Source organism: Trichosurus vulpecula, chromosome X, assembly GCF_011100635.1.
Source record: "Trichosurus vulpecula isolate mTriVul1 chromosome X, mTriVul1.pri, whole genome shotgun sequence".
Taxonomy (NCBI): Eukaryota; Metazoa; Chordata; class Mammalia; order Diprotodontia; family Phalangeridae; genus Trichosurus; species Trichosurus vulpecula.
In genome coordinates, this window is record NC_050582.1 from 42286417 (window position 1) to 42304312 (window position 17896).

The 17896-nt window shown below is 43.2% G+C and overlaps 1 protein-coding gene across 3 annotated transcripts in view; it reads left to right on the forward strand.

The window, feature by feature from the left end:
* GPC3 (glypican 3) overlaps positions 1 to 17896 on the forward strand; it is a 705431-nt gene that overhangs the window by 393476 nt on the left and 294059 nt on the right. For all 3 annotated transcript variants that reach the window (XM_036740234.1, XM_036740236.1, XM_036740237.1), the window contains one exon: positions 10903 to 11036. In XM_036740234.1, the coding sequence (XP_036596129.1) occupies positions 10903 to 11036 (134 nt within the window). The remainder of the gene's footprint in view (positions 1 to 10902; positions 11037 to 17896) is intronic.

Below are 17896 nucleotides of genomic sequence, written 5' to 3' on the forward strand. Positions count from 1 at the left end.
CATTCCCCAGTTCATGGGCACTCCTTCAGATTTCCAGTCTTTGCCACCTCAAAAAGAGTTTGTTTTCCTTAGGACTAATCCATCCCTTAATCTACCCTCCTTCTAATTCTCCCTTTCCTTTCCCCACCATTTAACTGTTGAGTGAAATGGATTTTTGTACCCAACTCTGCGTGTGTGTGTGTGTGTGTGTGTGTGTGTGTGTGTATTCTTCCTTCTTTGGAACAGTTCAGATGAAAATGAGGTTTAAGTGTCAGCCACTCTTTCCCCACCTCCTTCTCCTTGTTTGTGTACGTATCTACTTGTACACACTGAGTATATGAAATAATCTTCCCCACCCTTCCTTTCTTTTCTCCCTCCTGCCCCCAACGTATTTCTCTTCTCCTCTCTAGCCATTCTTTTCTCAAGATTGGAACCTAACAGAACCATTCCCAGGCCTTGTCTAATTGGACTCCTTCCCTGAACCCTGAAGATGATAGGGTTCAGGGGGTACACATGGATCATCTTTCCCTATTTGAACATGAGCAATTTAGCCTTGTTTGTTTTTTATAGTCACTCTTCATTCGTGTTTACCTTTTTCTGCATCTCTTCATTCCTGTGTTTGAACTTTAAAGCTTTTCTACAGCTCTGATCTTTTCATCAGGAATGCTTGGAAGTTCCCTATTCATTAAAGATCCATTTTTTCCCCCTCGAAGTATTATACTCAGTTTTGCTGGGCAAGTTATTCTTGGATGTAAGCCCATATCCTTTGCCTTCTGGAATATTGTTTTGGAAGTTCTTTGCTGCTTCAGAGTGGTGGCTGCGAAATTGTGTGGGATCCTGACTGGGGTTCCTCAGTACCTGAACTTTCTTTCTGGCTTGACCTGGAAGCTCTGGGTTTTGGCCATAGTGTTCCTGGGAGTTTTCATTTAGGGTTTTCTTTCAGGAGGATTCTCTTGATTGGTGGATTCTTTCTATTTCTACTTTGCTCCCTGGTTCTAAGAGATATGCAAAAGTTTTCTTTGAAGATTTTTTGAAATAAGATACCTAGGCTCCTTTTTTGGTCACAGTGTTCAGAGAGTCCATATTTTTCTCCATGATCTGCTTTCCAGGTCAGTTGTTTTTGCTATGAGATACCTTATATCTTCTATTTTTTCAGTCTTCTGACTTTGTTTTTAAATATTTCTTGTTCTTACAGCATCATTGACCTCCATTTAGTCCATTCAGATTTTCAGGGAGTTCGTTTCTTGGGCAAGGATTTATACGTCTTATGCCAAGCTGTTAATTCCCTTTCCAACTCATTCTTCTGTAGCTCTCATTTCTTTTCCAAGTTGTTCCTCAAGCACTTTCATTCCATTTATAAAAGTATTTTAAGTCCTTTTTTTTCAACTCTTGATTTATTTCTTTAGAAATTCTAGCTGAGTTTGTTTTCTCCTCTAAGACTTTTCTCATAAATATTTTATATTCATTTTTTCTGCCTTTGTTTTTTGAACATTCCTATCACCAAAATAGCTCATTATAGTAGGGTTCTCTTTTTGTTTGCTCATTTGTTCAGCCTATTTCCAGCCCTTGCACTTAATGTTAAGGTCAGAGTCTGTGTACTTCTGGAGGGAAGGTCTGGACTAGTCCTGTTGCTGCTGTCTTGGGATATTGAGTGTTGCAGTCTTCCAGGATCTCAGAGACAGGATGGAGACTTGAAAACTTTCAGTACTCCAAAAGGGATCTGATCCAGGGTAATGTGTGATTGCTGCCACCCTGGTCTGAGCTCTGACCTGGTTTTGGGTCTGTGTCAGAATACAGTGCTGCTGGCCCCTGCCCCTATCAGCCAGCTGGGAAGCTTTGTTGGTTCATAATTGCGGAACTGGAGGCTCCCCTTTGGTCTGTGTTCCCTGCCTTGATTAGTCCTCTGCAGGCTGGGCTAGATGGTAAAACTGAGACCTTACATTATGCCTGAGGCCTGAACCCGCACCAGTGCTGCTGCTGGCTTCTGAGCTCTCTCCTTTCTCCGTACACAGCCCAGGGTATCACTATGCACAGGTGTCCTTCTCACTCTGCCCTGGATCAGCAACCTGGGGCTGGGTAGTGGGAGACAAAGCTACCACTTGGCACCTGTCTCTGTTCTAGTGCCCTGATGTGGGTCTGGGGCCTCTTTATGTGCTAATGTGCGGCCTCCCCCTGGGTGCTGGAGTGCTTCTGCCCCGACTCTGTCTCCAATGTCTGCAGACCTCTCTGTCTCCCTATGCCACCTGGGTGGGACAAAGGACTTACTATGACTTTTCAGGATTTCGCCATCAGGATTTGGTCTGGTGCTTTTTATAGATCTGTTTGGAGGAGCCATGGTTGGAAATGAAGCTGCATTGTTTCTTTCTGCTCCACCATCTTGGCTCTGCTCCTGGCCACTCATTTTCAATCTCCTTTGATGGCTTATTGTTCATATCATGATTCCTGATAATGAGTATCCCCCAAGATTATGTCCTGGGCCCTATTTTCTTCTTATTCTACATTCTTTCACTTAGTGACCTCAGCAGCACCTAGGGCAGGAGTGTGGAACATGCGGCCTTGAGGGCACATGTGGGCCTCTAGATCCTTAAGAACAAAGTAAAATTTGGATTCCGTCAAAAGGCCACACTTAAGGATCTAGAAGGCCACATGGGGCCTCAAGACTATAGGTTCCTTACCCCTAACCTAGGGCTTAATCAGCATCTCAAGGCAAATGACTACTAGATCTGTATGTCCAATCTGTCTCTCCTCTGAGCTCCAGTCATGTTTCTCCGACCGCCTAGTAGATAACTTCAAAATGGATATCTCATAGTCACCTTAAGCTCAGCCTGTCCAAAACAAGTCATGATCTCTGTGCCCAAATGCACCCCTTTTTCTGTCAAAGGCTTCAGCATCCTCTCTGTCATCCAGTTTAACTCTTTCCATATTTTCCTTTACTCCTCATTCTCTCTCATCCCACATATCCAATCTGCTATGTGGCCCTTCTCCTTGCTGAGGCAAAGCCCTCTACATGTACCCTTGATCTCGTCCTCTCCCATCTTTTCTAGAATATTACTTCCTCTTCCATCCCTGTTCTCTCACTAATCTTCAATCTCTCTTTATCTACTGGATGCTTCCCTTATAAGTACAAACAGACTCATTTCTTAAAAAACCAACAGCGAAATTTGATCTGACCATCTCCACAAGGTATCACTCCTTAGCTCTCTTCCCTTTTATGGCTCTTACTTGAGAAAGTCATCTACTTTTGGTGCCTCCAATTCTCACCTCTCACTCCCATATAAACTTGCTATGATCTTGGTTCTGACCTCATCATTCAACTGAAACTGTTCTCTCCAAAGCTACCAATGATCTCTTAATTGCTAACTCCAGTGGCCCCTTTTCAGTCTTCACCCTTCTTGACTTCTCTGCAGCCTTTGACACTATTGATCAATCACCCTCTTCTCCTGGAATAGCTCTTCTCTCTAGGTTTGCATGACACTACTGGCTTCTCCTATCTATCTGACCACCTCTCAGTCTTTTGTTGCTGGATCTTCCACTTGGTCGTGCCCATTAACCATAGGTATTACCCAGTACTCTGTCCTGGGCCTTCTTCTCTCTGTACTGTCTCACTTACTGATCTCATCAGCTCTCGTGGGCTTAATTATCATCTCTCTACAGACGATTCCCATATCTTCATTTACACCCTAGTCTCTTTCTTGAGGCACAGTCCTGTATCACCAACTACCTATTGGACTTTTTGAATTGGATATCCTATAGACATCTCAAATTTAACATGTCCAAATAGAATGATGGACCTAGAGTCAGGAAGTAAGTTCAAATCCAGCCTCAGACATTTGCCAGCTATATGACTCTGGGTATGTCACTCAACTTCTGTTTGCCTGTTTTCTCTTCTGTAAAATGGAAACAGTACCTACCTCCCATGGTTGTTGTAAAGACAGAATGAGATAATATTTGCAAAATGCTTTGCCAAACTTCAACTGCTCTATAAATGCTATGATTATTTTTCCCTAAGCCTTTCCTACTTCCTTCTTACTGTCCAGGGTACCACCATTCTTCTCATCACCCAAGCTCAAAACCTCTCAAGTCAGTCAGTATAAACCTAGCCCTACACACTTGCTAGCTGTGTGAGTGTGGGCAAGTCACTCAACCTGTGTCTGCCTCAGTTTCTTCCTCTGTAAAATGGGGATAATAATGCTCCTGCTTCCCAGGGTTGTTGTGAGAATAAAATGGAATAATATTTGTACAGTGATTTGCAAAACCTAAAGTGCTGTACATGTGCTATCATCACCATCACCATCATCATCATCTGTACCCAATGAGTTTTGTGTCTGGTGGTGCAAAGTTAGCTAGTGGGACTCTGTTGGATGACAGAATCAAGATTCAAAAAGACTTTAAAAGTCTAGAGCACTGGACTGAGATGAATATAATGCTAGATGATAGGGGCAAATGTACACTTGGATTCAAAAAGTCAGATTAGTAAGTACAATATTAGGTGTGGCTAAATATGAAGTCATCTGAAAATCGTCTGGGGTTTTTAGTGAACTCCAAACTCAATATAACTGATCAAAGAGTTAATTTTTTCAGGCTGGTTTGAGGGTCATAGTATCCAGAACCAGGGAAATGAGGTGATCAGACACACCTGGAATATTGTATTCAGCTCTGGATACACATTTTAAGAAAGATATTGATAAGGTGGAGAAATGACTAGGCTAGTGATAGAGGCCTAGAAATAATGCCACCCAAGGATCTGTTGAAGGAACTGAAGGTTTGCCTTGGAGAAAATAGAAAAGTGAAGGCGGTGGGGTGTGATAACTGCCTTCCAATATTAGAAGGGCTGTCACATGGAAGAAAGCTTGGCCCCAACACGCAGGACTAAGAGCTATGAGCAGACATTTCTGATATGCAGATTTGAGCTTGATTTTGAAGGAAAACTTCCTAACAATTGGACCTAATAGAAAATAGAAGAAAGGCTGGAGGCCACTTTCTGGGTTTCTTATAGAGGGTCTTCTCTTCTCAATTAAGTAGAGCTTGAACTCTCTCAAAGGCCTTCTAAGTCTGAGATCTAGACATTCTTCAGTCTCCTTATCTTATAGGGGAATAAGCTTTGACTGTGGAATGGGAAGTAACAAATCTCTGAACTTGAAGCTCTGAAGTAAGTAAAGCCAGGATTTAGACCCTGCTTTTCTCAGGCCATTCCAGGCTTTGAATTTCTTTGGTTTCTGATTAGCTAACAGCTCATTTGGTTTCCCAGGTTCTATTTTCAGAAACTTTAGGCAGGGAGGGCAGTTGTCCCAAGTCAGAATTGCCTTTCTGTTACCACGTTTGCCCCTAAAATGCTAGGGTTTTTGTTTAGTAGACGTATAGAGTGAGCCCAAGTAACTTCTGACTGTAGCCTTCTTGTTTTAGAATTCCACTTGTTGACTCACCCCAGAAAAAAGGGGGAGTAAGCACTTGTACTGTACCCTTGTACCCTAGGAGCACAAATCAAGTGGTGGTGGGAGCTTCTTCTGCATACTGCCCATCCCTTGCCCATGAACCTCCAAATACCACCAGTACAGAATGGAAACGCAAAAGGAACGAGTCGGGCATAGAGGAGGAGTCTGACTTCACAGTCTTTTCCTAGAGCCATGAAATCGCATCAGAGCTCTCTCTGTCTAAGCCTTCCTGTCCTTCTGGCTATTTAGCCACCCTGGGCTAGCTTCCCTGTGCCCCTTCCCTCTCGCTTGACTCCTCATGTCCGATCCTTTGCCAAGCTCTGCCAGTTTTACCTCCCCATTATCTTTCCTCTCTCTCCCCTTCTCTGTTCCCATGGCTACCACTTGAGTACAGTACATTACCACTCAGTTATCCCATCTAAAAAGTGGCAATGATAATAATAACATATTCTATGTAACTCACATTAAGAGGTTGCTAGGTGATGCAGTGGGTAATAATGCTAGACTTGGAGTCCAGAAGACCTGATTTTAAATCCTTCCTTAGACTTTTACTAGCTTTGTGACCCTGGGCAAGCCTGTGTGCCTCAGGTCCCCCATCTGCAAAATGGGGATAATGATAGCGCATACATCCCAGGGGAGCATCATATGAGATAACATGTACAATGCTTGGCAAACCTGAAAGTGCTGTAGACATGCTGCCTATTACTATTATTATTATTGTTCTAATGCTGACCTATCCCACTTGGTTTGCAGCAGGTCTTCTGGCTGCCATGTCCCCCTTTCCAATTCGTCTTCCTTACTGCTGCCAGACTTATCTTTATGTAGAGATCTGCTTCTGTCACTCCCCCAACCAATGCCTCCAGTGGTGTTCTCTATTGTCTAAAATAGAATATACAATAAAATAGAAAAATAAAATGTAACAAATGTTAAGTTCTAAGTTGACCTGGCATTCCAGGCCTCTACAATATGGTTACCACCTTACATTTCAAGCTTATCCCAGACCGTTCTACATGCATTCTCTGCTGCAACTAAATATGACAACTGCATTCCACTGAATTTGCATATGTGCCCTGGACTTTTCTGCCTCCCTGATTCTGCCTAAGCTGTAACCTCTTCCTGGATTGACCATCTCCTCTTGGTTTCAACCCATCCTTTAAAGGATAACTCAATTGTACCTCCTCCAGGAGGCTTTCCTTGATAGCACCCTTTCCCCCTCACATGGTTTTGCAATTCTCTTTTGACTCTATGGTAATATTATGTGTTATGTGTTATTTATTATCCATGCATGCATAATCCCACCAGGAAGGGAGGGGATGTCTCTGAAACAAATTTTATGCCTCGTCTACTGTCTAGCACAGTGCTTTCCTCATAGTGGGAGCTTAATAAAGGTTTTCCTGAACTTAATTGAATCATTTAATATATGTGTATGTATGTGTATAATATATAATATATTATATATGATGTTATATTTGATTATATAATATATATATCATACACATACATATATGTATATACACTTACACACACGTTGCATTGTTGTTGTTCAGTCACCCCATTTGGGGTTTTCTTGACAAAGATACAAAGATCTCCAGCTCATTTTACAGATGAGAAAACTGAGGCAAATAGGGTGAAGTAGACTTGCCCAGGGTCACCCAGCTAGTAAGTGTATGAGGTCAGATTTGAACTCAGGAAGATGAGTCTTCCTGACTCCAGACGCAGCACTCTATCCATTGCGCTACCTAGCCCAGAGAGAAAATTGAGGCCCAGAGAGAGCAAAGCTCTGCCCAGTCTCACACAGTAGCAGCATTGGGGCGAGAATGGAGATTCTATGTTTCCCAGGCCTCTTGTGACTCTTCAGTATTGCTTCTTCCCATTAGGAGAACCAGAATGAGGCTTTAACAAACTGAGCGTGGGACTGAGTTAAAATCTACATCACCCATGTAGGGTTCATTCTATGATTTCCAGTAACTCAAGGTTTTCTAGATTGAGATTGTTGGGGTTGGGGGGGAGGAAGTAAAATGATGTGTGGTCCAAGGGAGCTACAAGGAGGAGGACTATTGTAGGATCAATGGAAGCAGCTGGAGGGTCATAGTGGATTGGTAGGGCACTGGACCTAGAGTTAGGAAGAGCTGTGTTCAAATCTTGCCTCAGATCCTTACTACCTGTGTGATCCTGCCATAGTAACCTTGAAGTATTATTGTGCGAATCAAATGAGATCATATAAAATGCTTTGCAAATGTTAAGGTACTTTAGCTGCCTTTAGATATTATTTAGATAATGTTGCCATTATATCTTATTTATTATTTATTTATATTTTGTGTTCTCATTATAAAATGTAATTTTATATAATATATAATATATGATTAAAATATAATTTTATATAAATATTTTTATATTTGTATTATATTTTTATTATTTATTAGATATTCTAATGACCTTACTAGACTGTAAGCTTCATGAGTAAAGGCCAGATCTTATCTGAACTGTGTATCTCTTACAATAACTAGCCCAGTGGTCACTACATATGAAGTTTATCAGATAGAACGAGTAAGCAAGTGAGCTCAGATTCAGAGGACCTTGTGTTCAGTTCAATTCAAAATCTATTTATCATACACTATGTGAACTTTATTATCCTGTGGACTGGGGAGACAAAACACATTACATTGCCTCTGTCTTCAGTGAACGTACGTTCTATAGTGGGTGCTATGGTTGTAATGTTGAGTAAAGGAGAGACCAATCCAAATGTGTTAGGAAAATTGGAGGAAGAAATAATTTACAACTGGGGAAGTCAAGGAAGGCTGCCCAGAGAAGGTGGTATATGATCTGAGTTTTGAGGAATCCTTAAGATTCCAAAAGCAGAAGGAAGGAGGCAGTACATTCCAGGCATGATGGACATGCTGTGCAAATCCATAAGCTTTCATATTCAGGGAATCGGAAGGATGGTCCAGTTGGGCTAAAGTATAGTGTCTGAAGGGAAATAGTCTGAAATTAGCCTGGAGAGGGAGATTGGAGAGATTGGGAGGGCCTTAAATATGAGGCCAAGGAATTTTTTTTCTAGAAGTAATAGAGATCCACAGATGGTTTGGGGACTGGGATGGGAGTGGAGAGAGAAGGGAATGAGTATTTATATAGTACCTACTATGTGCCAGGCACTAGGTACTAAGTTGAGATATTTGGGGGGAAGTAAAATGGCGTGTGGACCAAGGGAGCAATGGGGAGGAGGACAATTGTGCTTTTTTTTTTTTTTACAAATATTATCTCATTTAATGCTCTCATGCTGTTACTGCCCCCATTTAACAGTTAAGGTAAACAGAGATTCGGTGACTTGCAGTCACATAGCTATTAAGTGTCTGACGCTGGATTTGAACTCAGGTTTTCCTGACTTCAGGTCTAGTGCTCTGTTTCCTACACCAACTAGCTGTCTCGGTAGCTATATAGTTGGCCTTGGGAAGCTTATTTTGGAGAACGTACAGAGGATGGATTGGAAATGGTGTAAATTGGAGGCAAGGAGGCTGATTAGGAGGTTGATAGAAAAGTCCAGGCAAAGCATAAGAACCTGAACCTGCCTGACAACAAGTTGTATTAGTCTTCTGAAAACTAAGATAGCATCACCGCCAAATGAAAGTTTGCTAGACTGGAAGCCAGGAGGCTGTGATATAAGATCCCCCACCTCCTTCCCTTTACCTTCTATCTCCTTTCTCCTCCTCTCTCTTCCTTTTTCCTTCTTCTTCCTCCCTTCATGTCCCACCATGGGCATTTTCTTGTCTTCTTTCCTGCACCTTTTCATTACATGTTCCAGACCACTTGATCTCCAGAGACCATGCCCTGGAGGAGTTAATGCTCTCAGCTTTGGAAATCCTACCCTGAGCCTAAGCTGTTCTGATTGGCAAGTGAGGGAGGCAAACTCACATGACTCTAGACCAGACCATACTTCATATCCTATCATTATTTACCCTGGCTGCCTTCTTGCTATCTACTTTTCTGCCATGCATACCGAGTACCCTGTACCTCCACTCTCATTGCTTCTAGCAGTTGATTCTCTTATGGTCCTATTCACCATTTCCATGACTTCACAGACCAAAACTCCCTTCCCAGCTCACCATTGTCCTATGTGTTGTCTCCTCCCGTTAGAACAAAAGTTTCTTGAGGGTAGGGACTGACTCATTTTTTATTTGTGTCCTGGTGCTTTGCATATAGTGTTTTATTAATGCTTTTCATGTGTTTGTTCTTTTTCCTTCTCTGTTTCCCCCTTATTGATCATTCTTCATCTTTCTTGCCCCTCCTTAAACTAAATCCCCCCCCAAAGTATTTTGATGTCACAAAATCATTTTTCCCTTCTTTTGATACCTCTGTGGGGGTGGAACTAAGTTTCAGAAGCAAGTGAGCTAGGATCTCTCATACACAAGAGATTTTCACCCAGGTAACATTTTCACCTGTCAGCGTTGGGATTTATCCAGTAATGGATGATTCAGAGCTGAGGGTTTGGGCAGTTGATAGGCTGATTTCCCTTCTCCCTAAGGCATTTTTAGAAGAGCCCAGTGAGCTATTGCATTAACATTGTTGTTAATGCTGTAGCATAAATCTCATACCAAAAATAGACCTGTAAGAATTGAGAGTGCTCGGCAGGTGGGTGGGTTGTTTCCATCATGCTACGCAGGAGGAAGAGCACTGGACTCTGAGCCAGAAGCTGTGAATTTGAGGATTTGGATTAGCTTTGTAACCTTGGGGAATGTACTCGACCCCTCTGGGTTGATTTTCTTATCTGTAAAATTGGGATTATTACCTGTCTTGTTTAGCTTCATCATCAGGGCTGGCATAATGTTTGAATGAGGTAAGGTGTGGAAGCTGTTTGTCAGCCATGAAATATGATTATATTGATAATGTCCCCCCAATACCTCCATTTCTTCCAAAATACAGAAATATTGTTTTGTGAATTCTCTACCCTTTCAAACAGAAAATACCATTGAAGGTATCCATCTCATCTGTCCCCTGTACAAGGCCCTTGAAACGCACTCTGACATGTAGAAAATTCTTAGGCCTCCTTCAATAGGGTAATTCTGGAGTGGCGTCCTTCAATCATGTGTCGTTCCATCATTGGTAGTATCATGGGATTATTGATTTCAAGCCAGAAGGGACGTCAGAGACTCCCTGGCCCAGGCCCCTCACTTTCCAGATGTGGTTACTGATGCCCAGAGAGGGCAAGGGACACACTTAGGATCACCCAGCTAGTAATTTTTTGCGCTGGAATTTGAACTCATGTCCTCTGAGTCCAACTCTAGTGCTCTCTCTGCTATATCTCTTTGCACCTTACTAAGCATTGAAGGCTACAGAGCCTCTTTTCGCATTGAATTAGGAGCTTTGTCTTTCCTCTCTTCTGAGAGTGAGGCCCAAAGAAAAGGAATTGGTGGAGCAGTTGGGGAACATTGCAAGTGTGGTTTCTAATATCATGTTGGTAGAAGCATCCTACAGTGACATTGCATTTCTTTTTCAGATTGGCAAGCTCTGTGCCCATTCTCAGCAGCGGCAATATAGATCAGCTTATTATCCTGAAGATCTGTTTATTGACAAGAGAGTATTAAAAGTTGCTCATGTAGAACATGAAGAAACCTTATCCAGCAGGAGGAGGTGAGAATTTGTTTTATTCCGTTACAACGCACAATTGGCCATTGTGTCTTAAGGTTAAAAAATAATCTCAGAGAGAAGCTTTGTAAATGCACATTGTACAACCCTTCTGCGTAAAGTGTGTGATTAATTAAATTGTGTCATCTGGGCATTTTAAAAGAAGGCTCAGGTAGCATTATATCATAGTCAGCCTATTCTCATGAACTCGTGGAATGTGAAAGCTGAAAAGGACTTTAGCGCTCCTCCGGCTCCCAGATATCAAACGCGCTCCCACTAGCGCCTTGAACTGGATTGAAATGTAATCAGGAGATGGTCAACAAAATAAATAAAAATCCAATAAAATATACATAAAATTACATTTTAAAACTAAGTTAGTATGCAGCCTTCAGGGATTCTTGGGTATGGTTTCTAGCTGAGTTTTACACCACTACTATAGCCCAACCATCTCATTTTGCATATGAAGAAATGGAGGCAGAGAGAAGCTGAGGGCTTGTCCAAAGTCACGCAGCTACTAAGGTGCCATGATGTATAACTCTCAGAGGAACACAGGGTACTGTATTTAGAGTAGGCTCCTTCAGATATATTTGTAGATTAAATCATAAAATGTCAGAGCTACAGGGGACCTTAGCAACCATCTCATCTGGTTGTTAGGAAGTAGTTTGGAAAGAAAACTAGATTTGGCCAGTCGGCTAGAATCCTAGCACTGTGTCTGGCCCTGACCAAGTCCTTCCTCTCTCTGGGCCTCAGTTTATTCATCTGTCAAATGAGGGGTTTGGACTTGGTGACCTTGCCTGCCATTAAGCTTTCAAGTCTATGAATCTCCTTGATTTATACAGGAGGATGCTGAGCCCCAGAGAGGGACCAGTGAACTGCACAAGGTCACCAAGCTAGACTGGCCTTGAGCCCAGGTCTCCTGATTCCCAGCCCAGTGCTCATAAAACACTTTATGCTAGGAGTCTGGCTGGGCTGGGCTTTTTTTGAAATGACAGTTTTGGCTGCTCCCATTGGGAACAACAATGCCCCGTGGAGGCATTAGCTCCAGACTGGCTTGGACACAAAGAAGCCGGGTGAGCATCCATGCACCGACACACTGCTCTGACTTGAGGCTGCAATCGATCGACTGGTTTGAAGAGAGCCTCTTGGTTCTTAACTCTTAGGACTGCAGTTGAAGGACTGAATAACAAGTAATGTAACAAAGGTTGTGGCAGCTAGAAGAAAGCAGTAGAATATAGTGGAAAAACCCTAAATTAGGACTCAGAAGACCCAGCTTGGAGGCTCAGCTCTGCCAGTAGCTGGCTTTGTGTCCTTGGATCATAGGACGATGGGATTTTTAAAAAATCCAACAACTGTTCATGCGTTTGTCATGCCTGTTGTGTGCAAGGCACTGCTGGGGATTTAAAAATGTCTGATAAATGCTTTTAAAAGTTGCCCATTGGCAGTCAGAGCAACTGTATACTCAGCATTGGGAACCTAGAAGAAGTGACCCTTCCTTTACCCAGATGCTGGGGGGTTAGCAAAGCAGAAACCCAGTCACACCTTTTGGCAGAGAGGCAGTAGACAAATGGGTATAAAATGAAGCCAGCACTGGCAGACTTAGCCAGCGGGTCCATTTGTTTGGCTTAACTGTACTTCTTTATTAAGAAAGAGGGTCCTTACTGGAGTTGGAGTGGGGGGGTCCATTGGGAAGTGACAATTTTTTAAAGAGTATCAATGAAAAATGACAAAAACAAAAAAAAAACCAAAAGGCAAATTCATGATACCAGAGCCCCCTCCCCGCCCCCCCCCCAGAAAGTTTCTAGAATCCTTTCAGACAAGCGACTGAAACAGCCCTTCCTCAGTCTGGGCACAAAGGGTGCCTCACCTCACTCCCTGGTAGTGGCAGGAAAATTGACATCAGCACTTTGAAATCTCACTCAACAGGCTGAGCAGTCCTTTCCTCCCCCACCTCTAAGGAAAGTTGGCCCCATTTTGTAGTTGAAGGCAAGAAAGATTTGGCAAAAAAATGGGAGGGGGAGGGGTACCTACTCCTTAGCTCAAATCCTGTTCTTCAGAGATCATCTATGATTATATCTTCGTGAAATTTATTCTGATGGGATCATAGACCATGTAGTCCACAACCTGCCCCCCTCCCACATTTTATAAATATGCAAACTGAGGCCCAGGCTGATGAAGAGAGCTCACCCAGGTAGTAAACAACAGAGCTGGGATTGTAGGATTTAGAGCCGGAAGGGCCTTAGATATTTTCAAGTTCCTCATTTTCAGGATGAATAAACTAGTGGCCCAGAGAGAGGAATGTGTTTGCCCCAAATTACACAGGTAGTCAATAACAAAGACAAGATTCAGCCTCCGATCCTTTGGCTCTAAATCGAACATCCTTTTCACTACATCATTTTGTACAATTCAGTTCAATGGCGGTGGGGAGGAGTGAAGCTGTGCTGTTTTCCTTCTCTTAGATATTTGGGGGATTTCTCTTGGCAGCCAGTAGATGTGTCTGTCAGTTACACTGTAGCCTCTACACAGTGTTCTGCTTGTCCCACATTGCCCTACCCCACCCCCATCTCCCATCGCCATTTCAATTGAAAAGAGAAGAAAGGAAGGGGCCATTGTCGTCACCATCCCTGTGGCGCAGGGGCTGCGTGTGGCGGAGGCAGCCTGTCTGGATCTGATTATGAGCTGCAAAGCTGCTCATCTGTCTTATTAAAAAGCCCACTTGCACAGGAAGGAGTATGGCCTTTGGCTGTCTTTAAAAGTCATCTGTTTGAGTTGCCTGCCCCCATCTGGGTGCTTTGAGACCCGCATCACATTTGGAGAGTAGCTTCATTGTGTTTCTAGTAAATTGATGATTTTCAATATTCTTTTTGTGCAAATCAGGCCTCTCAACAGCACTATCCCTGAGAACTCTGTTATAATAAGATGATGCCCTAGTAAGAATATTTCCTGCTACAGGTGAGGCTTTTCTTCGAGAAGCCGTGTTATGGTCAGTGTGGCTTCTTCCCTGCTCCACTAGCATATATCATAACCCGACACTGCCTTTGTTAGATGGTCTTTGAAAGATGCTGTGGCCACAGAAGTACTAACTCTACTGCAAATTTAGAAATAAGGCTCTCTTGACACTGCCAGCTTGGTACTTGGACACTAGAAATGCAGCCTGTCTCTGAGCCCAGACTCCAAGCTTCTCTTTCCTGCCTAGTAGGCCCTGTCAGAGTCAGTGTTCAATGGACACAAGCTTCAAGAGCCCTAGGGCACCTCCATGCCTGAGGACTTATTGGGAAGATGTCTTTGCTGTGGGGCTTTGCTGATTTTTTTTTCCATTGTGTAATGGAATTTGGCAACAATATTCCTAGGAGTTTTCTTTTTGGGATCTTTTTCAGGAGGGGTCATTGGATTCTTTCAATTTCTATTTTACCCTCTGGCTCTAGAATATCAGGGCAGTTCTCCTTGATAATTTCTTGAAAGATAATATCTAGGCCAGGTCAGTGGTTTTTCCAATGAGATACTTCACATTGTCTTCCATTTTTTCATCCTTTGGTTCTGTTTTATAATATCTTGATTTCTCATCAAGTCACTAGCTTCCACTTGCTCCAATCTAATTTTTAAGGTAGTATTTTCTTCAGTGGTCTTTTGGACCTCCTTTTCCATTGGGCTAATTCTGCCTTTCAAGGCATTTTTCTCCTCATTGGTTTTTTGGAGCTCTTTTGCCATTTGGGTTAGTCTATTTTTTTAAGGTGTTATTTTCTTCAATATTTTTGGGTCTCCTTTAGCAAGTCATTGACTTGTTTTTCATGATTTTCTCACATCACTTTTATTTCTCTTCCCAAATTTTCCTCTACTTCTCTTACTTTCTTTTCCAAATAATTTTTGAGCTCTTCCATGTCCTGAGACCAATTCATATTTTTCTTGGAGGCTTTTGATGTAGGCTATTTGACTTTGTTGACTTCTTCTGGCTGTATGTTTTGGTCTTCTTTGTCACCAAAAAAAAGATTCCAAAGTCTGAGTCTGAATCTGAGTGTGTTTTCGCTGCCTGGCCATGTTCCCAGCAAACTACTTGACCCTTGAGCTTTTTGTCGGGGTATGACTGCTTGTAGAATAGAGAGTACTTTGTCCCAAGCTTGAGGGGCTGTGCTGCTGTTTTCAGAGCTACTTCTACACAGGAAGCTCTGGCACACCAGTGATTCTCCCCCAAGAACCCCCAACCAGGATTGCATCCCAGACCCAGGCAGGGCAAAGCAGGCTTTGTACTCCCTCTCTAATCTGCTGCTTAATTCCTCCCACCAGGTGGGCCTGGGGCAGGAAGCAACTGGCTGTAGCTTTGGAAGCAGCCTCAGAGCTGCACCACCTCCACTGCCCTGGGGCCGTGGCCCACCATGAACTCTTCACTGTCTCCCAGCAGCTTTTCCCACTAACCTTCTCTGTTGTCTTTGGTGTTTGTGGGTTGAGAAATCTGGTAACTGCTACAGCTCCCTGATTCAGGGCACTATACCTGTTCTGCCTGGCTCCTGGTCTGGTTTGTCCTGGCACGGCCCATGCTGGGTTCTGCTTCGCTCCACTCCCAGCTCCCGTGCGATAGACCCTTCCCAGCAACCATCCAGGCTGTCCTGGGCTGGAGCCCTGCTTCCTTTTGATATTTCGTGGGTTCTGCAGCTCTAGAATTTGTTCAGAGCCATTTTTATAGGTGTTTGGAGGGACCTGGTGGGGAGCTTAAACAAGTCTCTACTTTCTAGCCGTCATCTTGGCTCCACCTCCCCTCTTCTTTCTTTTGGCAGAAGTAGAGGAGAAGATTTTGTTTCTCATGGTACACTGACCCAGGCTCCATGTTCTCCTTGGTGTGGACATTCTAATGGTGCACAGTCCACCCACTGAGAACCTCTCATCCTAGGTGACTCTTGTCCACGTCTATGAGTTTCCACAGATGAGATGCCCACCATGCCAGAAAACCCTCTCTGTTTCTTTATCATTTCTTTTTGTTCCACTGTAGCCAAATACTTAGAGGGTTGAACTCTGAACTTTCTTTGGCTCTGTTTGCCAGAATTCAACATAAGTAGAAGAAACTCAGAGGTTAATTTTGTGTCCTTTTTTATGCTTCCAGGAAAAGCCAGACCCTCATATTAACATCCTGAGTGGTCTCTTTGCCTCTGGTCCCCGCTCACTCCCATCCATCCTTTATTCAGTTTCCAAAATATTTCTGCCCATTTTATTCTTATGCTCAGAAATCATCAGTAGTTCCCTATTGGGGCAGCTCAGTGGCACAGTGGATAGAGCACAGGGCTGGAGTTAGAAAGACTCATCTCCCTGCGTTCAAATCTGGTCTTAGGCAATTACTAGGTGTGTGACCCTGGGCAAGTCACTTCACCTGTTTGCCTCAGTTTCCTCAGCTGTAAAATGAGCCAGAGAAGGAAATGGCTAAAAAGCCGGTATCTTTGCCAAGAATACCCCAATGGGGTCATGAAGTCAGCAGACATGACTGAAAATGACTTAACAGTCTAACGGTTCCACATTGCTTCTAGGATAAAAGGCAAATCCATTGACCTGTCACTGAGACCCCCCCACACACACAATTCAGTTCCAACCTATCTTTCAAGCATTATTTGACATATCCCCAGACCTTTTCCCAACTCTGGACTCCAATCAAAACAGCCTAGTCTCTATTCGCTCATTCTTGGCCTGCCTTTCCTCACCTCCATTCGTTTGTACAGGCTATCTGTCACCTGTACTTGAAACCCACTGGGTGACTGTAAGGTTACTTCAAGTTCTAAGAACCAATGAATTGATGAGCCTTTCATACCTGTGCCTGTTGAGGTGCTTCTCTTCCCTCAGGGGTCAGCTCAGGCTCCATTTTCATCACAAATCCTTTCTGAATACCTCAATAGTTAATGTTCTCTCCCTCCTCAGACCTTCTTGTAGTATTTCCTCTGTGATTCTCCTTGATTTTTGGATCATTCTACCTTGTATCATAGGGGTGTGTGTGTGTGTGTGTGTGTGTGTGTGTGTGTATGTGTGAAATATCCTTCCATTAGATTGTAAGCTCTCTGAGAGGAGGGTTTTAATCACTTTTTCTCTTTGTGTGCCTAGGAACTTGCACATGGTAGGCATATTTAATAAATACCTGTTGAATGAAAAAGTGTTGATTAGAAGGCCCTGCTGGGGGGGTCGAGTTTCTTTGGCCATGTACTATATTAGTGAAAGTGGTGGCCCCAGGGTTCTGAGGTGGGAAAAGGCCTAAGGGGTAATGTCTTCATTAAGGAAAGGAACATCATTTCCTAGAGACTAATGGCCATATTCTATTTCCTTTATGGGGGAAATTGCTCCGCCATCCGCTTTTAGTCTCAGAGTTCCAACTCTTGGGGACTGCAGCATTGCCTTGTAAAACAGTTCCTTGCTCTTATTAGCTTGTAATTGAACCCATCTTTTTCTTCTGTGTGAAGCTGTGATGTTGACTTTTATTTTCTGAGCCCTATACTAAGCCTCTTCCTTTGGAAACTGACAGCCATCAAGAGTGGCCTGGCATAACAGAAACCAACAATTTGGGACTCGGGGCTTCTCAACACCTTCTGTGCTAACACAATCCTCTGGATCAGGCTTCTGCATTCTCCCACTGTAGCCTTGCTGTAAGAAGACTCCCTTTGGCTAAAAGGAAGCTCAGGGTTGGGAGCTCTTTTTCAATCTTATTAGTAGAAATGAATAGCTCTATGGTAATGAAATGGAAAATTGTATTAATGCAGGGAGATCATTCCTGCTTGTCTCTTTTGGCCCTAGCTCTGAACAGAAAGCCCTGGGAGGCATTTTGGGACTTAGGACTCCTGCAGGCTCTGAAATGAGATGCAACCCCTGGGCCTCTCTAGAGGCCTGTACATTAGTCCAGTCCT